The 24,150-nt window shown below is 38.0% G+C and overlaps 1 protein-coding gene across 3 annotated transcripts; it reads right to left on the reverse strand.

Moving 5' to 3' along the window:
- Nucleotides 1–112: 112 nt before the first annotated feature.
- On the reverse strand, nucleotides 113–24,150 carry LOC306767748 (uncharacterized protein). 3 transcript variants are annotated; one of them, XM_079255864.1, is made up of 11 exons: nucleotides 23,971–24,120; nucleotides 23,586–23,651; nucleotides 21,652–21,725; nucleotides 20,008–20,232; nucleotides 18,809–18,870; nucleotides 16,930–16,986; nucleotides 16,113–16,285; nucleotides 12,655–12,728; nucleotides 11,037–11,171; nucleotides 8,833–8,864; nucleotides 662–751 (listed from the first exon to the last, which is right to left on the reverse strand). In XM_079255864.1, coding segments are annotated over exons 2-10 (831 nt in total). In that variant the 5' UTR covers nucleotides 23,587–23,651; nucleotides 23,971–24,120; the 3' UTR covers nucleotides 662–751; nucleotides 8,833–8,834. The 3 variants fall into 3 exon arrangements, with proteins under 3 accessions (XP_079111989.1, XP_079111988.1, XP_079111990.1); XM_079255863.1 differs by lacking the exon at nucleotides 8,833–8,864 and having other exon boundaries at nucleotides 113–751; nucleotides 24,069–24,150; XM_079255862.1 differs by lacking the exon at nucleotides 8,833–8,864 and having other exon boundaries at nucleotides 113–751.

Genomic DNA, 24,150 nt, shown 5'->3' on the forward strand with positions numbered 1-24,150 from the left:
AAATCACAAGCAGCTTTATTTCAACACACAATGCCATAAAAATGCATGACCTTATAAAATGCCATCTTCTTTATGAATAACACTTTACCTGGAAAACACCAGTATTGGACCCTCTGATATTTGCTGGAAACAGTTCTGTTAACACAAACAGAATTTACAATGAAGCTTCTAGCTAATGGAATGATTAAACATGTATCTTCATCATTAACAGCTGTCACCTGTTAGCAATGACATTCTGTAGTTATGATGGTCAATGAAAGTAAAAACAGAGGTGAGGGTTGAGACTTAAAAGTCCATAGTACTTTTAAGATATGTAATGCTTTACATTACATATCTTTTAGATTTTACAGACAATATAGATTTCACAGTTCTTTATTTCATCAGTAACTCAATCTTGTACTGAACCTCTTACCATAATACATTGCTGTTCGTTTTGCTAATGAATTAATATTTAATTGAACAAAAATTTAAGAAGGTGATAAGTGAAAGACTTTGGATAAATGATTCTTTCAGGAGTACAGCAGTCCAGATCATCAACTCCGCTGGGTGATGTGGCTCATGTCGAGGTGTCCTGCGGATGTAATATCTCATCTAGGTCTGTTATGAAGCTCTTAAGGGCATCAAGGCAGCGCTGTCTGATCTCCGATAGGCTCTCATCTAATGGAGCTTGCAGAAGATTTTCCAAACTGGGCTCCTTGGTCACCAGCATCTTCACCACAGTGCGGAATGTCTCACAGTCCTGCCTGTAATGCTACACATCAAAATAATCATATCAGGAATGCTCATATTCATTGACGAAGAGCCACAAGACATATAAATGATAAAGAAATAGATCATTTTTTGGTGTTTCTACATAGCTGACTTTGTTCTGTCTCATTCATTTGGGCTTAAATTGTGACAAATAATATTTATGTGTCATAAAATGTTGATCATTGCTCCTTTGTGGTTTGCAAATTGGGGTCATAAATGTACTACTGCTAAACCAAAGTTAGCTGGTTGTGTTGCATATGCAGCAAGCTAATTGTGTATTTGCAAATATGTTTTGGAAGTTATCGGCATAGACACAGTATGAGTTGAGAAAAATTTTGCCATAATGGAAAAGAGTTAAACATAACAAAAATAAGCAGTTTTGCAATCAGAAAAAAACAGAAAAACACTCGGAGTGTGCCGACCTCCACCAAGCAGCTCAATTCCACCCAAATTGTAAAGAATCCTGGGAAAAATTTCCTGTGTCCACAATTCCTTCCAGATCCCTCCCAAAATTTTATGGAATTTAATTTAGACTAAGACACAGACTCAGAAGTAAAAATGACTAAATTGACCCGGTAGTTTTTGTGTATAGTTACGAAGAAAAAAAAGATGAACTCAGGCAAAAACAACCTCTTTGGTGGAGCTAAAAATGCTTTATTTTAGTCTTACTTAAAGACTAACACAGAGAGTCCCTCACTGAAAGACACAAGAACAGTTGTGGAAATTTGCTGGATCACATGACCTGACCACTGCTTGATCTGCCACCAAGTCATCATCCTAATTTGATAACATAAAAAATAAATACTTTCAAAACATATATTTCCTAAAGCAGCTCACGCAATCCCCAAAAAGTATTGCTCTCTTTGCCTGGTATTTCCTCCGCCACACTGACCGTGTATTCATGTGTCCTAAAGCGTAGATTTAGTTTGGATGTTGGTTGATTTTAAATCACACTGCCCATAAAGCACTGAAAGGACTTGCTGTGTTGATTTACACTGGGTTTTTCCTCCAACATTTAAAGTTAGACTTGAAAATTGCACATCATTATTTTCAGAATTTTACTGGTTGGTTTTGGTATCCATCTCCTACATGCTCTTTTACAGCTTGCTTAGTTTCTAGAAGGCAAGAGAGTTGTCAGCTTATGTAGCCTGAAGATACAAGTTGAAAAAAATAATACATTTCAATTCAAATGAGAAGCTAAGTTTGGTTGAAGTACCTGTATCAAAAATGTTTACAGGCCTGTCAAACTTATGACAGGTAGGACACTTCTTACCTTTTGGAAATTACACAAAGTCATATATCATACAACCACTGCAAGGGAAAACTTGGGGAAGTTATTAAATGAAAAGACAACTTTTGTTGAGAAGATGTTAAATCGGTGGAAGGTAGTAAAATATCACAAACAAAATTTAAGTTTTTAGCAGGTTATTAAAAGGTTAGGCACACACACAAACAAAAAAAGTAACATTTTATTGGCCAGAGCAAAAAAATTTATTGACCCTGAACACATGTGAGGACCTCTGGCAGCTGTTTAATTTCTACTGAAGAACTTCTCAACACAGCTAAGTTTCACTGATATATTCCATGAAACAGGTGTGTGAATGAGTGTATATTAGCCTATTCAAGTGCATGTCTGTCCAATAAGCAAAGGGACATGAGGTGTAAAGAGTACTTTAGCAGTGCCGTAGCATTCTTTCACACAGCTTTGCAACAAGCCATTGCATCCCTCTCAGATTTTATTGCCGACCCGAAACGGCTGTTAAGTTCTTTATTGGAGTTCCAGGTGCAAGCTCACAACATCTTTATCACCTCGGGATTGAAATAAAAAAAAGCCCTCCACTGGAGCTGCTGAGAAGTTTAAAACACTGGTATGTCATAGGGCAGTCCCCTCAACTTAGTTACAAGTTGCTTTTCTGGGCTGCACAGTAATTTGGAATAAAATAAGTATTTTACAAAAAATATTAGATGTTTACAAAACAGGTTTATGTGGGTAGCGATCTTGTCTTGATCTTTTTTTTTTTTTTAAACAATTTGTGAAAAGGCATCTCTCTGATAATCACTTCATCAGGTGGAAAAAATAATTCCTTGTGAGAATTTCACAAAAACGCAGATATACGACTATTTCAGTGTCTTCCGAGGTACAATACATCCTCATCATGTTTATACCAAATTGGCCTTTTATACAAGGTGGACTAAGGAGTTCTTCATTGTCAAACAAAAATCTGCTTTTTAGACCAGGTCAGACAGAACTTTAATGCCAACTGAAGTGCAGTATTTTTGTACATACATACACATAGTTTGACAAGTTTTAGTCACCGTTATACCACTCTGTTAAAAGCATCACCATAGCAACGCATTAATCAACTGATTCAGATCAGCTGGCTTTTGACAAATGGAGAGAAACGCGCTGTGGCTTGACTATAGTTATTAAGCATAAAAACTACATTTGTTATAAAATGTTGACTATGTAGGACCATAGTATAAACAGATGAAACAAATCAGACCGATACATTACATGGCTTAAATGTACTCCGCCGTGTGTTGTGGTGTTCTAGACTCTGTGTTGTTCCTCATTGTTTAATCTTTACTTAATAAGAAAAGCAAACCTTCAGTTCTAGTAACTTTGAAGAGAAAAAATAACAAAAAACATCTTCCTGTCAACCTTAAAGATGTCCCTTCTACTAGCTACGTTTATATGGACCACCTCTCACATTTCCAGCCAGAATAAAAATGCATCATGTAAACACCGCAGCTGGACTAGAACAGAATCAATCGAATCGAGAGGGATGATTTAAACCTTTTCATGCCAGATCAACACGCGAAAGGAACCTTGTAAACACTCATTCTGATTGTTTTGGGTGAATGTTTTTTTCTGTTCATCCTTGAACAATAGGCTTAAAATAAATAAATAAATACACTTTTTCAGAACAAGTAGGCACCGGGCTTGCAAAAGCGTTATGACCATATAAAATATTAAACAGTTACAAAATGTTATATTTATTAAACAGTATATTCCAGGTTTCTGTCATAGTTTTGGGTGGATGGTGAGGGAGAATAAAAGTCACAATTAATCTTTCTTTACCAACATGCATTTTAAATTATGCATGTCTCAGCTAAATAGACATCCATCAGTTTGCGCCTTTATAAATTTACAGCCCCTTGATTTCATAGGTAGAAAAAAACAGATTTGGCAATATCATTTTTGGCTGCTATTACTCAGAGAGAAAATAAGATAAATCCAACTGCAAGTCTGTGGAATTTTAAAAACCACAGTCAAGTCTGAGAGGGAACTGAGATGGGTGGGATTTTAAATCCACAGAAAAGGTCAAAGAAACAAAAACAATATGACATTCAACCTGAAACAATTAGGATGGAAACTCTTCACCACATGGGAACAATCCACTTTGTTTACAAGTAATAGAAAAGTCCTGTGTTAAAGAAATGATCTAAAAAAAAAAAGAAGCTATGTGTGTATAAGACTGGTGCCAAAGAAGACTGTACATATAATAAGAGGACAATGTGTCCTTGATGTCGGTTGCTTTTAAGACTCAGGTTCAAAGTTTGGCTATCACCCTCCTGGTATTTGGGGAACAGGAAATTAGAGATCTTGAACAAAATATTTAACTTAAAATACCTGAAATCTATTTAATGAATTTAAAAAAAAGACATAACAATCACAAGGCATTAATTTACCACCATAATGACCTGCAAAATAGAAAGCTGCAGCATCTGGCTGTTAAAAGTGAAGCCTATGTGGAAGTGCATAAAGCTGCAGCCCCCCCCCTCATCCGCTAGGGGCTGGCTCTGAACAGAGCAAACCCCCATGAACTCCCATGTTAAAACGGCCAACTTCCCAGCAGAAATAAATATGTTTACAGCCTGGTACAAAAATCCATTTTCAGTTTTATAGGTCAGGTTTACCTTCATTACAGCTGTAGGGGGAGTGAATTTTTTTCTAACTTGCTCGTTAAAAAGTAATATAATATAAAAATCTGGCAGATTTAGGGACGTGTCCTTTTGATTGGCAGGTACCCGATCTCCCGCTTTAAGTAAGAAGAATGTAGAACAACTGCGGGTTTTTAGCCGGTTAACAACGTGACTTAGCTTTAGCCCGCCTACCTCCGTTAGCTAGTTAGCTCCTGTTATCTTTTTTAGATAATTTCTTTAACACAGGACTTTTCTATTACTTGTAAACAAAATAGATTGTTCCCATGTGGTGAAGAGTTTCCATCCTAATTGTTTCAGGTTGAATCTCATATTGTTTTTGTGTCTTTGACCTTTTCTGTGGATTTAAAATCCCACCCATCTCAGTTCCCTCTCAGACTTGACTGTGGTTTTTAAAATTCCACAGACTTGCAGTTGGATTTATCTTATTTTCTCTCTGAGTAATAGCAGCTGTAGCTAAAAGCTCGGTAAGCTTTTAGCTACAGACAGCTCGGAGTTTGCTTGATGTCATCAACCCCCTAGCTCACAGCCCTCCTCTCAGCTCTACTTCTTTGCCCATATTTGTATTTTCTGGGCGAGACGACACGCATGACCCTGCCAAGATGGCGATGGTAGAAACCGCCCACCGAGCTTGAATTCAGCTCTTCAGAAACCTATGGGTGATGTCACAGAGGCTTCGTCCATCTTTTTATATACAGTCTATGCAAGAGAGTCTATTGACTAAATATTTTACAATAAGAGTTTATATCTGTTGAGTGAAAGTCGAGTTGAGCCGAAGCTGCTCTTGAATTCTGTCCCTACCGGCCATCAGTGGTATTGTACTTTAAGGCTTCTTATTGGTCTCATTTTGCTCTGCAATTCATGTATTTGAAACCGTTTGGTCCAGCTTTGTTACATATTGTTAGAACTAAATTTCAAGTAATACATGATAAAATCAAAGAATCACAACAGGAACTTCTCATGCACACACCCACTCGGACACACACAATGGGGAAGGCCAGTCCAGCCAGCTCCGACAGAAATATCCCAGACTGTGGGAGATGTTTGGACTCATGCAGATGCTTTCATGTCTGCAGATCTTGTCAAGCAAATTTGTGGCCCAGGATAATGATAGCCTTCAGCATGACCACAAGGAAGTTAGACACTCACGACACGTGTGGCCAGCTGAGCTCAGGGTCAGTTTCATTCAACAGTGTGGGTCTTCCTACAGTATGAGCTGCTCTTATTTGGGCATTGAATAACATCTATCAAGTAAACATCATTTATCTCAGCCAAAATGACTTCTTGCATTTATACTTTCAGAAAGTAAAGCATTGTTTTGAAAGACAAAAATGGGGGTTGAGGTTTGAAGATAGAAGAGAAAACAACAGCTAAATGACAGACAAACATGTGGTGGATGTCCCACAAACCAGCATCCCCTCTGTTCACTTTAGAATTAGTTTGCCATCTTTCTAAACAAGACCCTCACAAGCTTTTTTAAGCTACAGTCTTTGTCGTTTAAATGTTCACTTAATTTTGTCCTGTATACAGTTTTACACACTTCAAAGCTTAAAAAAAGCTAGAGTTAAAAAAGTTGCCTTAAGATAGAACTAAAGTGTATATACAACAGCAACTAAAGTGTGTATACAAGTTCATTTATGCTAATATGTTAAGAGTATATATTTAGTAGTGCTGTGGAATTATTTAATGAGAAAAAAAACAAAGATGTACAAGAAGAGTGCTTTTGATCTGAGTATGCTCTAAACGGTGAGAAAGAGTTACAGTGAGGTTCTGCCTAAGTTATCTCTGTCGAATGGGAACCATGAGCTGATCTTTAAGACTGATACTGTGGGGCCACACATAACGGGCTAGAGCCCCAAGAGAAACAGCAACACTAGGAACTTTGAAGAGGAGCCTCAAAAAGTGGGCTCCTACCCAAATCGGATGTTTGCAGAGGTCCAAATTGTGAACATACCAACAGGAGTGTGCGCTGGAGGTTCAGGTGGGGGGATGGGAAGTTGAGGGTTCGAGTGAGATTATACATACGGCCCTCACATGGACATTTAGTGAGGCTCTGTTCAAATGAGCACTTATGCAGGCAGGGGTTCTGCATAATAAGGGAAGTAGGGTAATGACTTGAGGGCTGGTACACATTAGGGGATATTAAAAGAGCCATTTTAATCACTCAAGCTGCAAACCGGACCTCTAAGTGGTGGGGCTAATAGTTGAAATGGATATGTTTAATTTGCACTGATTGAAAAGATGAATGGACTTCCGTGAAAAGCATTCCCAGGAAGCTTGCTACACTGTAATACTGAAATATTATTTCTTTATTTCTTTCTTTTTTTTAAGTCAGTCTCCAGTGGAGTAAATAACTCCAAGGGCCAAGTGCTTTACTGGGGGAAAAAAAAAAAAAAAAGGAAATGTCTTTTGTGCTGGTAGCTGAAAAAAAACAGCAACATGCTAGTCAGTTGGAATTTGCAAAGAAAAGACAAAGTATGAGAGTTAAACTGGCAATGGATTAAAGAATTCATTCATAATCAAGTAACAGCACAACACTTAGACAAAAATGAACTATATAAATTGAATGTATGATTTATACAGAATACTAAAACTTGGCTGAAAAAGCATCTTTAGGGACAGACCACACAAGAAAATGATGTTTTAACAAGCTTTTTGTACCCAAGCTAGATTGGAGAAATTCTTTCAAGCCAGTTTGAGGAGTCTGTGGTGCACCTCTGCCCACCACCTGATCTGCTCCATCTCACAATCCAAAGCAACAGATACATGTGTGTTTAACTGCGCCTGGGGCAGATGCTACAGCAAAGACGTAGTTGGGGTTTCTGCCTCTCACCGCGTCTGTGGAAGCAGCTGGAAATGGCAGGGTAAGCGCCAATGCCAAGAGATGTACCACACTGTGGGTGGGCCAGCTGCATCCTGCAGGGCAATTCCTGCCCTGCTTTAACGGGAACAGATAAGTGGTACTGTAGTGTATGTGATGAAGGGGAGAGAACGAGCACAACTGCAAATAGCAGGCCAGAAAAAGCATCACAACCTGAGGTGGCAAAGACATTTTTGCTGACTCATCCCCCTTTTCTACAATGAGAAGAAAAGGTTCCTCAAACATTATGAGCAGCATGCTGTGGCATATTTATAGGCCTTTTACATCGATTCATTAACCCTCATCATATTGTCACGTGAATATACAGCACACAATGAGATAAATGTCAAGTCAACAAATGTAATGTGGGGATGCAACATATAGGAATGCTTTAGTGTTCCAACCACAGTGTGCAAACTTTTATTATTCTAAACTGTAGGACAGGATTAGGTCCGTTAAGAGAAACTTTTATTTTTCATGAAAATAAAAAGCGGGTAAAAGGTCTGAACTCAAAGTCAGTTGTAGCATGTGCATTTGGAATCTGTTGCTGGAAACCCACAGGAATCTCTCAATGCTCGAGCAGGAGATAAATGGAATGTTAGGAGTGGCCGAATCCATCATTTAGCTACACTCTGAGAAAAATGCACTGCTTAGCTTGGAAATATAAAAACCTCAGCAATATAGAAGGTTTACAGGAGTTCTTCTGTAACAGCAAAATATTTGTGCTCAGACCGTCCCTGAATGATGGGAAGAAAAAAAAAACTATGGGGAGTGTTTGGAATAGTTTATAATTCCAACTATTCTAAGAATGAAAAAAAATACTAAACTAAATGTGTGGATGGAGTTTGATGGCACAAGTTTATTTTATGGCATCAGTGATGTGACAGAGGATAGAAAGATAAAACCAGTGGGATCATTTCTGCAAAGATTCAGGCAAATGGATAAGTGATTAGTCGGGTGCTAGGACATATCTGATGAACTAAACCTCCCTGAAAAAGCAACCTGGGAGATGTGGCAGCTTAAAAACAAGAAAAAAATCTGCATTGGTCAAGTTATTCATGTGATCTTAAATTGATCAAGCTGTATTTCATTTGCTGCAGACTAAACTAAAGGCGGAAAGACCCACATATAAACAACTAAAGACAGCTGGGGTAAAGGCCTCACACAAGAGAAAACCTGGTCTTTGCTAATGTCAATTAGTGAATGACTTCAGTCACTAACTAGTCATGCAGTCACTCGTGCAAAGGATTCTCCGTGCAGAATGAAAAAAATTGTACTTCTAGTTTCTTTGTCCATAATATCGAAGCACCTGAAACATGGGAGATTACAAATGAGCCACTTTTTTTTTTTAATCTTACTTTAGCATGATGAAAATTAAGGCAAATAATCTTTAAACATGTATTCTTTTATGTTTCTGTAACTGTAAAAAATTTCTCAGCTACGAGTTATAATAGAAAGGGTGAACGAAAACTCATTTATTAAATGAGCTGCCGCGTGATGCCAGAGGAGAAGAATCCCACTTTAGCTTTGAGAATTTCTTCAACACTTCTTTTAAAGAGTAAGTTCAGTCTTCAAACCTGTAACATTCCCATTTGCATCCTCTACTAAACTCTTGTTCTTTTAAATATACAGTTGACAACATTTAATACTTATACTCTGGTTTCTTAGGGCACATCCACATCAGCCTTTTTGTTTCGAATCCGAGTCCGTTTACTCGGAAGTTCTGGAAAATGTGAATCAGCCAAAAAATTCTGATTCGGACCAAAGAAGCCGACTCGGTCCGCCTACAAACACAGGTCTCAGTTTGTTTCAAACAGACCAAATACAAAAAGCAGAATACAAAAAAACAAAAACAAAGTCACTTCCTCCATTCGACATAGCATTGCATTATGGGTAAATACATAGCGATCGCATTAAGGGTCTTCTGCCTCATTTGTTGTTCATACTGCGCTCATTGTTACAGTGTATTTCTGCAGTATACTCACATAGGACTAAATTTTAAAAAAAACCAAAACAGCGATAGTTTCATGCTCCATATTTAATGCACAGGTGGAGGAAAGTTTTCTTCTTCATGTGGGTCTTGTCCTCTTTGCTAATTACTAGTGCAGCACCATCTTTGGTGGGAATGAGGATATATGATTCTAATGGTTTGGCTCCTTTGACCAAAGTGCAGCGTAAACAAAATCTCAGGCCGCATGGACTCCACTACAACCGATCCGAGTCCCCAATCGGGCCAAGTCTAGTAGACTATCCTGATGTAAATGCACCCTTAAAACCATAGACTGTATATAGAGAGATGAACGGCGTCTCCGTGACGTCACCCATAGGTTTCTGAAGAGCTGAATTGAAGCTCGGTGGGCGGTTCCTACCGTCGCCATGTTGGCAGGGGCATACGCGTCGTCTCGCCCGGAAAATACAAATATGGGCAAAGCCGTGGAGCTGAGAGGGCAGCCGTGAGCGTCATGGCGGTTGATTGACATCGAGCGATCTCCGAGCTTTCTGTAGCTAAAAGCTAACCCCGAGATAACGAGAGCTACCTAGCTAACGGAGGTAAGCGGGCTAAAGCTACGTCACGTTGTTAACCAGCTAAAAACCGCGGTTGTTCTACGTTCTTCTGACTTGAAGCCATAGATTGGTACCTGTCAATCAAAAGGACACGCCCCTAAATTTGCCAAACTTCGAGATTAAATTACTTTTTAGTGAGCGAGTTAGAAAAAAATTCACTCCCTCCACAGTTGTCATGAAGGTAAACCTGTCCTATAAACCGAAAATGGATTTTTGAACCAGGCTGTAAACATGTTTATTTCTGCTGTGAAGTTGTCCTTTTAAACATGGGAGTCTATGGGGATTTCACTTTTAACCGCCAGAGGTTGCCGCTTGCTTAAAAGGGATGCTGTGTAACTCAAACATTAAGCTAATGTGAATAATAATGTCTGATTTCTGGGGTCAATTTACAGTGCTTGACGTGTGGTTGCGCTCCGAGGTGGCTGCCCTCTTCAGAAACCAGACATTGTAACTTTGCAGAAGTGGATCCGTCTCTCATGTGATCACATGACCTGCAGCACTTTGCTTTATGCCACCTGCAAGTTATAGTAATGTATTTGGGTCAGCTGTTACTTCTGAGCATCACGGATGGAAAGTGTGTAAGTTTGGGACAATGTCATATGGCCTGTGGGAAGTAACAGATTTAGCGCCCCTCCTATCCAAACATTACATGGTATCCCAAATATTTTTCCCCACTAACAAGTTGCTGTGAAGAAATATAAATTCAAATATGAAAAAAAATTAAATTTATTGACAGATTTTGAATAAGAAAAGGGGAAATAATATTGAAGATTTAAGTGTGTTAAAGACTATTCTTCCACGCCATATTTAAAGCCCAGTGGTATTAGTATTGGAAAGCTCAGTTTAATTAACTGCAAAGTAAACATTTAGTTAGTTAAGGCATTAGCACTAACTGCTTGAGAACAAATCTTTCTACCTTCTCAATTTCCTGAGCTTTAGCCTCAATGGCCTCCAACCGACGAGCCTTTAAGTCCTTCTCTGGTGTCGGTTCTGGCTCCATGCTGGCAGCCACCACCTCCTCCGGCTCTGTTACAGATGCTGAAGGTTTTTCCTGGAGGGCCAAAGGTTAAGGGTTAGAGCTGAGGTCACCAGGTTTAGAATGTGGCTCTGATTTCAAAGTGTTACAAAAGAAAAAGACATTGCTGCTCTCTTACAGGTGCCATGTTCTCTTTGTTTTTGCATAAGTGTTTTATTATGCAAGTTACATGTCAACAACAAACAGGCAGGAGGTACCAAACAGTGTGCATAATGGTACCATTAAAGACCTAATGATCCACATAGTATATAAGTCAGTAACACTTCTAATTAGAGAAAAGATATTTAGTAACACACACCGTGTTCATTAATTTGCCTACAATAATGCGTTTCCTGTCATTGCACACTGAGTGAGAATGAAGTGCATTGATGAATTAAAATTTAACCTCAACAAATAAAAAACAGTTTAAAAAAATGTGAAATCAAATAGTTTGATTCAAATGCTGATGTGGTCAACTTTCTGTAATGACCATTATTATGCTTATCTCTGCCGAGGTGGAGGCCATGTATTGGCTGGGTGCTTTGCATGTCTGTCTGTTAGCAAATGAACTTGTGGATGGACTTTGATGAAATTTCAAAAATGGAATAAGGAACAATTAATTTGATTTTGAGAATATTCTACATCACCACCTGGATCCAGGAATTTTTAAAGGATTCTTTATTATGGTATGAAAGCGATCACTTTGCCATTACAGCTTCTATTCCAAAAAATAAAAAAAATCCCCCCACCACATACCTAACAAAAAAATAATAATAATGGCTTGGCGGAGGTTTAAACTCTGCATGCTTCTTGTTGGTAAAGTAAAAGCTGTTCCAAAGAGTGACATTAAAACAACAATCGTACTGTAGATGTTTCCTAACCTAGAGAAAAAAGTAACGGAATTTGAGTTTGGTTGATTTCTCCCCTTTAATAACATCAGTTTGTGTAACATTGTCCCATAGTAAGACAAAAAAAACAAAACATACACAGATATTGGCCATTTTATTCTTCGTTCAGTTTATATTGTTGGGGGCCTTGGTAGCATGAGCAAGATCAATATACAGACACAATAACTTCACACATCCTCCTGATGCTAGTCAACATCAGCATCACACATGGATGGCAACTATTTCCTCAACCAGTTGTACACGGTCAGCCAGTGAGGTAGTGTTGGCCACACCAGCACATACAGCCCCTCCAATTGACCCCACAAATGTTCAGCTGGGTCGAGATTTGGACTGAAAGCAGGATTCTGGAGGTACACTGTGATCACCATCGCTCCATGGAGGAGAACAGCCCAGATTCTGGAGATATAGGATCACTGCTGACGCGAGTATCTTATTCTGACATGTTGGCCTGTCAACCAGGAACCAGTCGTACAACTGGGACTGACTCTAAAATATCTGAATGAATACAAGCGCGAGACTATTGGAGAGGATTTTACCACATGCAAACAAATTTAGATCGCACAAAAGCAGCAAAAAAAAAAAAAAAAAAAAAAAAAAAAAAAAAGATTTACCTTTAAAGATGTTGAAATCTGACACCCCTCCACAGAACTGCTGGGAGTGTGGCTGGACACCGCATTGGCCTTTTCTGCAGAGACGATGAAAGGAAGCAGAAAAGCAGATGATCATTCTCCACATTATCATGGTAAACAGAAAGTTCTGACAAAAGGTTACACAACCACAAAAAGAAGGTGATCCAAAGACCACATGAGGGTGGCCACAATGTTTTCATTAACTCCCATCTGTATTAAAACAAAGCCTCAGGGAACAACCTGGTGGGCCATGGTCTGGTACGTGCACCACATTAACTGCAGTATTGTCTTTCAGAACAGGCCAGTGATCTCTGTTAGGGTTTATCCTCTTTTTTTCTCCTCTCGCTTCTTATTGCTCTGCGCTAAGCTTTTTAATAATGTGCGATACATCAAACAACCGTTTACGAATCTCTGGACAAAATCACAAAGCCGTGAAGGTACAAGGCATCTGAAAAGTCTTAAAACCACCATTTGTTTTTTGTTACACACCACTGTTGGACCATTGTGCGTTATGACTGGTATTATTCTAATATAGTTATTACATTTCACCAAGACTGCATTCCTTCACAGATACTGTGATTGGTAAAAAAGAAACTTTGTAAATTCTAGGATCTGCTTAAACAAATTCTAGAGTGATATGCCACTGAAAATGACTCATGTTTTGTGTGTCAACGGTTCCTTCTCAAAGGAAGTAAGAAAAAAAACCAACCTGTCAACATCCAGAAGAAGTTCATGCACCAATTGTTTGAAACAAATGTTCTACTTATCAATGAGTGAAGCAAACCACGGTGACACAATGTGGAGATGATTCATTTTCTAAGATACAATTCAACAAAGCAGAGTTCAGTTAGGGACTAAAGAATACAACGCACTAGGTGTGGGTATCATTAGACACGGCTGATTTGATGATATGATTTAATCATTACTTAGAGGGATGCAATGTGATTAAAACCAATAATGCATTTTGATGCATCTTTTTGTTGCTTTATATTTTTTCTAATGACAATGCATAATTAATTTACTTCAAATACCTTAATAAATAAAACTAACAGGAATAATGTGACCATTTACTTTTGCCAGCATATTTCTCAGCATTAACAGAGCAGCACAGGAGGAACAGTTTGCCTGAAGAAGCAAATCTGTAGTAAATTACAGGTAATAGGCATTAATTTATTCTAAACTGAAACAAACAACCTCAAGTTTTGTGCAATGAATCGTGCAATTGCTCATTTTGTGCTGTTCTTTGGAGCCCATCAAACGATATATTCTATAGTCATCCAAAGCGACTTACATGTGATAAGGGATCAATTAACCTAACCAAACATATCGTGGTTGGGAGGAAGCCAGAGTCCCCGAAGAGGCATACACAGGCATCAACATGCAAACTCCACACACTGTTCAGACCTCAAGCCCAGCTGAAGTTTGAACCAACAACCTTCTTGCTGTGAAGCTGCAGTGCTAACCACTACGCCAACATGCAATCTGTATGTACTGTCCTATCCGTCTATATCTACTACGTGAGATTTAAAAAAAAAACAAAAAAAAAAAAAACCATTATGGTGACATGAGATTCTGTGGCAATGTAGCACACATTTTGTTCTAAACCAACCCTGCCTGCTTCATTAAATTACTCCATATTTTAGTTGTGGCCTTGCAGAGTGTGAAGATCAAGAGTGAAGATTGTTTCAATGAAATATCTTTAAGTTTGGATGATGTAGGGTACAATGTAGTCCAAAAGTCCTACTCATAAGACTGAAGAAATAACACATTAGAATATCTGACACGTTACTCCTACTCAACATGAACTTGCTGTTAACATATAGAAAATCGATTGTGGACATTTGTGAGGAAGTTTAGAATCTTCAATGTGATGCATGACAGATTTGATAATTTCCCCTCTACCTCTTATCTGTGCCTGTTGTAAAGTTGGTTCCCGCTGACTGGCTCACTGCTGTAGGGAAACCCAATTTCTCGCCCTACATTTCTCAGGTTTATTTGAATTTCTTTGACAAAGGCCAGTTTATGGTTAACCAGCTTAGTTTGGTACCATTTCCCAGGGCCGACAACAAAAAGGTTCTGGTGAGCAGCTGTGTGCTGCACCTTAATGGCGTTACGGAAGTTCACTACATGCATTTCCTCATCAAGACTGTTAAATGTCTATACCTGCCACTGTTATCACAGAAAACTGTTGTTTAAAAACACTTATAAACTTTAAATATTCCCCATAGCAACAGGATATCACTGACAAGTCAATACAAAGTGATAGTGTAATAATCATTTATGCAAACTCACCTTGTCAGCAAACTCCTTTTTTGTGTATCTAGTTGTGCCTCCCTAACTAGTATCCCAGATGGGGGAGTGGAGGTGGGAAGTCCAACTGTTCTCTTAAAGACTAAAAGTATTTTCAAGTGATGGTACAATTTAAAGCAAAGCTTTTAATCTTTTAATTCATTTTTATATTTTAGAAAAACCTGAGAAAAAAGTGTTTTTTTTCACTTTAAAAGAAATGTTTGTTAAGCAGATCAAGCCATTTCATTTGTACTGCACACCAAATTAGGAGTTCAGAACCCATAAAAGTCACAACTTAAACTGTGGAAAACAACACAACCAGAATGATTCTGGAGATGTCATTAAGTTAGTATATCAACTACTTTCCCAGTGGCAAAAGGTCAGGTTCTGTATCCAAACCAACCCAATAACCCAAGGGTATCCTTTTTCCCAGACTCTAAAAGAGAGAGAGAGAGAGTATGCATGTGTGTGTGTGTGTGTGTGTGTGTGTGTGTGTGTGTGTGTGTGTGTGTTGTGGAGAGTTAGTATAATTAACATCCTAACATGTTACAGCACACCCTGACCCCTCGCATTACACGCCTCCTCTGAAAACAGATGCCTGATCACCTGGAATGGTTTAATTCCTTTAGTTGTTTTAATTATATGTATCCTCTTAAAAAGCAATTACTTCCACTGTTGTCGTTTTACACGGTTTGCACAGACAAACACATTATTAAATAAATAATTAGCAATTCTGCTGGGGTTACTATTATTTTTGTAATTTCTTTTTTTTTTTAATGCCGTGGCCAATCACCGAGTGTCGGGTGGTTCAAAGAGTTACTTGGTTATTAGGGGTCATAAAAACCAACGGTGCACCGGGTCAGATGGTTGAGCTCTTTATTACCAGGTCTGTTCCAAATTTAAAATAAAAGATTGATCAATTGACTAGGATCGATGACATGTTACTTTGTTTTTATCATTTCTCAGTACCAGTTTAGGTAACAGGGTGACGTTTCATTCAAACCAGATCAAGATGAGCCCACCAATCACGTTAATTACAGTAGCATAATTATATGGACCAATCACCGCTAGCTTCAGGCTGTTCCTTCACCTGATCACACCAAATCCATAACCTGGAGCTGACTGGCATCCACAGAGGACATCATACTTACGCTTCTGCTGTGCCTGGTGGTAGGTGTAGCCTTTGTCCCTGTCAGGAGAGAATTTCTTGCTGCTGTTTGATCCAGAGCGGGAAGTTTGAGGTGGTTGGACATCTTTCCTTACAGGAGACCGATCCCGTGCGTTTACCGAAGACTTAGAGTTCCTGTAGTCATCACGTTCCTCTCTATCAAAGTAAAAAGCGGGATCCATTAAATTTAAGTAAATAGTTTTTTTTTCCAAAAAGAAAAAAAGAAAGAAAGGTAAAGCAATGGCATAAAATTAATATTGGAGAAAAGGTTTACTTAAATGTTGATGTATGTTTTTATTATCATGTTACAGATTTGTCACAGTCTGTTTGTCTGCAAAACAGCTGAAAGCGTTCAGGTGAGGCTTCTTTTGGGGGGTCAGGCAGTGTATGAATCTACCCAAAGCTTTTCAGGGAAACAATTGACAAAAGGTTGACTATTACTTTCATTTTTTACACATAAAAGATATTGGTGTTATTTTTATTCTTTCAGATTTTCCCAATCATTGACATCCTAATTGCAGAAAAACCTGCTATGTTAAGTTGTTTCAATGACAATAACTATACAAAAATGGTAATAAATGCATATTAGATAGAAATTATGGTGCGAATGTCATTAAAAAAAAAATCACCAAATCCATCAGTTCAATTCTTTATACCGCTTTTATAGAATTACTGAATATTAACTGGATCTACTCCTTTCCTTCTCATTTTTTTCAATTAAAAATCCTAAACTTATTTTAGACATGGTAAAGAGAGTGTTAAATATGAGCTGAAAAACTGCTTTTCCACCCATCACTAACCTTTTAGAAGAACCTGCCCCTCGACCACTTTTGCGGAACTGTTGAGCTCTACTGCTCCTGAAAACAAAACACGATTAACACAAAAATACATAGAATTTTGAAAGTGAGCAGATTTGTCAAGAGCAGGCTGAAGAGAAAAGGTTTAAAATTAGATGGAGAGTGATACTGATAAAGAAAACATCATAAACAAGAAAGTCATTCTAACAAACTGGCCATTTTGATCGAACCCATATCATTATATTTCATCAGAAATGTACAGTACCTCCATTAAGCCTGGAAACTATAACCACACTCATTTACTGAATAAGGTAAAGTCTTGTCAGAGTACTTTTTTCTTCATCTGAGAGTCATGACTCCTAAATTCTGTGTTCGTTACACCTTTATGTCATAATTTAACTGACTCAAAACGTCAGAAAATCCATTAGATTCTGAGGTCTTAAACAACCCGGAGGCACCTGGTGGCCACGACCTCTGCTTGAACTTAAGACACATCTTGAACAAAAACGCAGGTCTAACAAGGCCTCACATTTTTACGATGCATGTCCTGTTTGAAGCAGCCAAAACTTTGCCTGCCATTTACCAAACAATAAATTACCTTTCATGAAGTACAACCATGTTTCCTCATAAATCGGAAAACTCTATAATGTGAGAACCTGAAGCAATGATCTGCAAATATTTCAATCACATATTTTATTTTAAACAGTACAAATACACATGTAAAATGTTGATAGTGAAGCATATATCTTTTAGGATTACAATAAATAAAAAAAAGATTAAAACACATGACAAGTTATGCAACAGCGGAAAAAAAAAAAAAAATCAAACATCTCACAACAAAGTGGTTCATCGATACTGTTACGCTGCCTGCCAGTTTAACTAAATGCTTCCTTTTTTTACATGTAAATCCACCCATGCCATCACCTACTGAGGAATGGTTCTGCTCACCACGCCCTTGTTTACTGCCAGCTGATTGGATGATTGCCTGGCCTATCGATAACATTGCAGCCACAGTGGGGAGATTTAAACTGGTTAAACTCATCGGCAACTATTTGGCACAGACAGTTTTCCCTAGTTTTGCAATCTCTGGAGATTTTGATTATTACACAAAAACATTGAATGTTATTTATATTATTGGGATCAATAATGAAGTTTAGAATTTTTTTCTAGCATTTTTTTCTTTTTTGAAGCATAAATGAATGAATAATGAAGCATCACTGAACTGAATGAAACTGAATATGTCAAACTTTGAAATAGTTAACGAAACTGTGCTGCTTTTAAAACAAATTCTCTGCACTATTTTTTTCTTGTTGTAATGAGTTAAACAACTTCATCAAAATAGAATGAAAAATATGGATATCTCAATATTCATATTGGTAAGACACAAGGAAGAAGGCAAATAACAGCACAGTGCACTGAGTTAAAATATGATATACATTTTACTTGATACAGCACAATTAGAAAAATATCAAATCTTTTAAACAATTTTTTTTTTTCAGGTACATTTTCAAACGTCAGCCCAGAATTTGCTGTAGTTTTAACATTAAAGGCCTCAGCTCTGATCTGAACCAGGAACAACTACTAAACAACACACCACTGTGCAGTCCCACTAAATCTCCACCACCACCTTATAATGCAACAGAACTCTGGCTCCCTCTAGTGGCAACTTTGGTTAATCAAACAAGAGATTAGTGAACCCTACGATGGACTGGCGAGCTGTCCAGGGTGTACCCTGTCTTTCACCCAAACACTGCTGGGATAGGCTCCAGCTTCCCTGCGAATCGGATTAAGCGGTTAAGGTAATGAAGGAATGGATGAGATAGGTGAACCACTTGGCAACCAACCACACTTCCTCCGAAACACAGCGATAACAGAAAATTACCTTGAGCTTAATTGATGCCTTAAATCATCTTTGCTGTAACACTGTGAGGAGTAAGGAGCCTCCTGAAAAATAAAAAACAAACAAATAAACAAACAACTACTACAACTGTTTTAACTATAAGATGTGGTTGCAATTCAGTTCAATTCAATTCAGCTTTATTTGTGTAGCGCCACTTCACAACAATGTTGTCACAGGGCACTTTACACACATGAATCAACATACACATCATTTCAAGCCAATTCATACATAGCCTATAATAGAAACCAACTGATTGCATCGAAATGATGCAAATGATGATTTTCTGGCATATGCATTTTGCCAATCAAAATTAGGGGCTGTCACAAATATGAAATTTTAATAGATAACTATTTATCCTAAAAATCATTGCAGCTGAGAATTTAATCATTTATTTTCTTTTTAAGTCATAATGATAGTCTAAGCTTAATCATCACATAACAATATCATAATACACTAAGTAACACGCTTTTATTGGCAAGGGCAACCCAAACATAATAAGAATAATACCAGTTTTCCTCTAAGGTTTGTAAATAAATGTCTGATGAGATTGAATAAAGGTCATTACTTCCAAATCTTTCAGAATGTGACGCTCCATATTGTTGGCAGTATTTCAGATGTCTTTCTGGAAAATTCAAACTGCTTATAAAACTTCTATGAGGGCTAGTTTTTCCAACAATGTCTGTATTTCTTTGGTTACCAATAGGAGTACACAGTCAGTCAACACTACTGAGGGAAATGTGCAGCTGTGTTTTTCCCCTCCTACCAGTAAACTGTATGGTGGTGGTGGTGGTGGTGGTGGTGGGGGGGGGGGGGGGGGGGGGGGGGGGGGTTTCAGATTAGATTACTTTCAAGATGAAAATTTCCAAGTTAATGAACTTTTTCTTTCTCTCCCAATCTCTCTCTAATATTCCCTCATCAGCAATGTGGTGCTTGAAGTTCAGTCTGTAATGTTTTATTAAGCAGAATCTAGAATGAAATTTACACTGGGTGGCAGTAAAAGTACTCTCATTTGTTGCAGAAGGAGACAAGCTCACTGAAAGTGGACCAGAAAAAAATAAAAATAGATGCAATCATCTCAAGTATTCCCAATCAGATGACTTTGTCATAATTGCAACATCATATTCTGTATTGTGGACTAATCAGTCATGTTTTAGTGATTCATGCATATAAAGTTGCCTTACATTTCGTGAGGGCGAAGAATTTCTGCGAAAACTGCTGTAGTTGGACATTTCGCCAAAGTATCGATTAGATGGGTAGCAGTCATCTTCGTGGTATCCTCTTGCATCTTGGTAATTTCGAGGCCCAGAGTACCATTGCTCATCATTACACCCTCTCTCAAATTCTGATCCCGGCCGTGGCATCAAGCTCCTTTTTTCAACTATACTGACGACTCGATGAGCAGTGACCTTAAAGAAGAAAGTACATTTAAAATGTCAGTACAAAAAGAAAATAAATAAATAAATGAAACCAGAAAATTAAGTCCCGTCCTGTAATAGGAAGTGACAAACAATCTTTTTAGTACGTTTACAAACACTCATAAAAATACCTACAATGGCCACTAAAATCTAATCAGAACTTTATAACTTCTCTAGTAGGGCTGCTCGATTATGGAAAAAAAATTATAATCGCAATTATTCTGACTGAAGTTGAGATCTTGATTATTTAACACAATTACACATTATCTTTAACAACATGAATTTATTTAACATTAAACACTGGCTTTTAAACAATGTCTTTAGGATTCCGCAAATTTTAGAAAACAAACAAATTACATGAAGCGTTGTCTTGACAAACAAGGTGCAAATACGAATGTAAACTGATAAAAATTAATACAAACTATGTTGTAGTGAACTTCCACAACCTAATGCAATCATTCTCCATTGTACCTGCAGCTGGAGCCGACTGTGAGACTGGCTTGTGTCTCTGAGTGCTTTAGGACATTTTTAACATGTGGCATTAAAACACTCGGACCCAGCCGCGTGCACAACACGCCCCGCCGTGGTCGAAGCTGCTCGTTAAATATGAAAATAGAAAAGCACTCAGAGAGCGCAAACCTCAGCCAAGCAAAACGTTAAAGAATCCGTTAAAAAAATTCCTGGATCCAAATGGTGATCCGGATCACCACCAAAATTTAATCAGTTCTTTCTTTTCACATTTCCAACAACTCCTGAAAATTTGATTAAAATCTGTCGATAACTTTTTGAGTTGACTGGACCACAAACAGATAAACGCCGGGTAAAACATAACCTCCTTGGTGGAGGTAACAACCGGGTTCATTACACATAACGGCAGACATCTCCATCCACAGTGACCGCCACAGACATGCTTCTCGTGGAGGATGAATGAACCCGGTGAAAAAGAACTTTTTCTGGTTCTTGCAGCCTCCAGAGGAAGAACACAGTTCTTGCTTCTCGTGGAGAATGTAACTGCAGAACAATATGTGCTTCTAGTCAGTCGCCAAAACACCAGAAAAGTCTCCATTGACTCCAGTAAAAGACGCCAGATTTGTCGCTAGTTGCTTTTAACAAAAAAGGTCACAAAGGGGGTTCGGAAAGTTGCCAGATTTAGCGAGAAATTTGCCAAGTTGGCAAAAGTGGCTGAATGAAGCCAAAGCGGCTGAGGGAGGAGTTTACAGCACAGCACTGCAATGCCAGAGACGCTCGATTCGCAACTGAAGACAGCAGGAGGGGAAACTGCAAAAAACTTACACCCTTTTATTTTTATGATTGTTGAAAACCCAGATCGTAATTGAGATTAAAATCCGATTAAATGCCCAGCTCTATTCTCTATCATAATTATCCATGGAAAATACGCCACTTCCTTACCTCTCTTGAATCCAAAGGTCCAAAATGGTCTTCATAAGCCTCTCTGATTGACCTCCGATTATGCTGATACGCCACTGAAATAAGAAAAGACAAGAAAATATGTGAAAAACAACATCAACGCATCTCATGTTCTCAGTGTTAAATGTACAGATCAACGGTAAATAAAATAACAAACCTGGACATGGCTATTCAGTCAGCCCTCACAGGAAATAAAGGAGTCATTAGATCCGTTTGTTGGAATAATTGAAAGACACAGCTTTGTTCCACAAGCAGCCAATGAACATGTGCTTTTTTAAATAATGCTCTGACGGGTGATGCATCATTGGTTTCGTTTGTTTTATACTCCTAAATAAGAATGCAGTCAGATTCACTAAGCGAAGAAGTACAGCCTCTACTCAAAGTATTCACCATTCTTCACCTTCCTGAGGTCTAACATGTTGGAGATTTACTGAACACTCCAAAGTTTTAACATGTTCTCACTTTCTAATGGTTCCTGCACCTTGTTGCAAACACCCTTTCACTGGACCACCATGGTGTTTGACTAAATAAAGGCAGCTGGTCTTGAGGCTGAAAAACAAGCACAAAGCATCACCTGTCCACCACTGTGCTTCACAGCTGGTATGAAGTATTTCTACTGATATGCTGCGATTGGCTTCCTGCTAAGACTGTACAGTCCTGCCAAACATTTCCAATTTGAAAAGAAACTTTCTACAAGAAGTGTCTTTTCACTTTCTCCCCTCTAAACAAGCCACATTTATCGGTCTTATTCAGTGTGACAAGTAAACTCTGGGGTTTTATACAGTTTCTCTAAACATTTATACACTCTTATCTTAAGATTAATATTTCCTGCTAATGCACAAGTTTTCTGGAGAATGGTAGACTCCAAATTGTTTGGAAATGACCTTATGAATCCACTGAAAGTGGCGGATAGCAACAATTCTTTTTATTAGATCACTGCTGATCCTTGGCGCTACATCAATAAATACTGGAAAGTGCCAGATCAGAAAAACCTTTCCTACCACAGAGGCGATTACACCTAATGGTGGCGTATTGGTTAGCACTGCAAAACAGAAAGAAAGTCACTGGTTCGAGCCTTGGCTGGGGGGAGGTTTGAATAGAGGTCTTTTATTGTAGAGTTTGCATGTTCTCCCTATGCATGTGTGGGTTCTCTCCAGGTACTTTGGCTTCCTCCAACCCACAAAGAGATGTGTGTTAGGTTAATTGATCTCTTCTCAAATGTAAGCCACTTTGGATAAAAACATATACTCTAAAATAGAATACATGATCATTTCTTTAGCATCACCTGGCAGAAGCTTATTCTTTTAAATTCTATAGAAGCAGTGTACTTAGATGTTATACACTGCTCTTCATTTTGAAGTTGTTTTCATAAATAATGCCATGGTGTAGTATTTAATGCTATATATCTAAGAGTGAATTTACCTACTTATAAAAAAAAATGCCAGACAGATTTTTGTTTGTTTAAAGTCCAGATAAATAAAAAATAAGAATTTTGAATTTAATCTACTGTCTTTTTCATTTAATTTTCATGTAAATGAGATGCAGAAAATTTGTATATTTGCAAAGCTTGAGGTCTCATTCTATTTTGAATGAACAAGTGAAAACAGCCCTGTTGTGCAACTGATCAACATTTGAAAATGTAGAACTGGTGGACCAGCTGGGTCTCAACACATCCTCAAATATACAGTCTGCATTCTTACATGGAAAATCCAATATAAATTTAGCAGCTAAAATTCAATGCAATGCCAAATAGTGTCAATTTCTTTGTATTTGGGTTGTTGACTCTCATCATTTACATTTTACATGCATTCCAGGTTGCGCCCCCAGCAATCTTTGTAAAGGCTGTGCTGTTAGATCTTTCTCTATTTTTGTGGGGTTTTTCTTTTTTAAAGAATGAGCTATTTATTTCCACTTACTGTTGAAAAACTGAGTTTGCTTTCTTGCAGTGTATGTTCAAGCTGCGTCAGTTGATAACGACGATCCTGTATGTAAGAAAACAAGTTATGATCGCACAAAAGAAACACATAAATGAATTCTTGATGTTTTACAGTCTCTATTATTTGACTTCTACAAGGGCTACTTTCCATCCTTATCGTTGTAAAGAACCTACGTAACAAGTATGTAATAACTAAAGTATCCCAGCTTTAGTTCACAATGGAGAAACCCTGCAGGAAAAATATGACCGACTACTTGGCGAACGACACGACGCAATGATGAAAGTGTTAAAATGCTTATCTTTGGCGTCATGGATTTCTTGTTAGCAAAGCTAGCTAGTATTTAAGGAAATGATGAGAAGCTCACCAAATGAGGACTCCAATATTACCACAAAGACCGTGTTACATATTACTACAATCGAATCACACATATATTCAAGTCAGTATTTCATTAGGCTAACTAACCCTAATCTTGGTGCTCCATAAAACCAGCAGGAAAAACCTCCAGAAACACTACTTTTCTGTAGGTAGATGCCTCATATTCTTC

The sequence above is a fragment of the Telmatherina bonti genome (genome assembly GCF_933228915.1).
Source record: "Telmatherina bonti genome assembly, chromosome: 2".
Taxonomy (NCBI): domain Eukaryota; kingdom Metazoa; phylum Chordata; class Actinopteri; order Atheriniformes; family Telmatherinidae; genus Telmatherina; species Telmatherina bonti.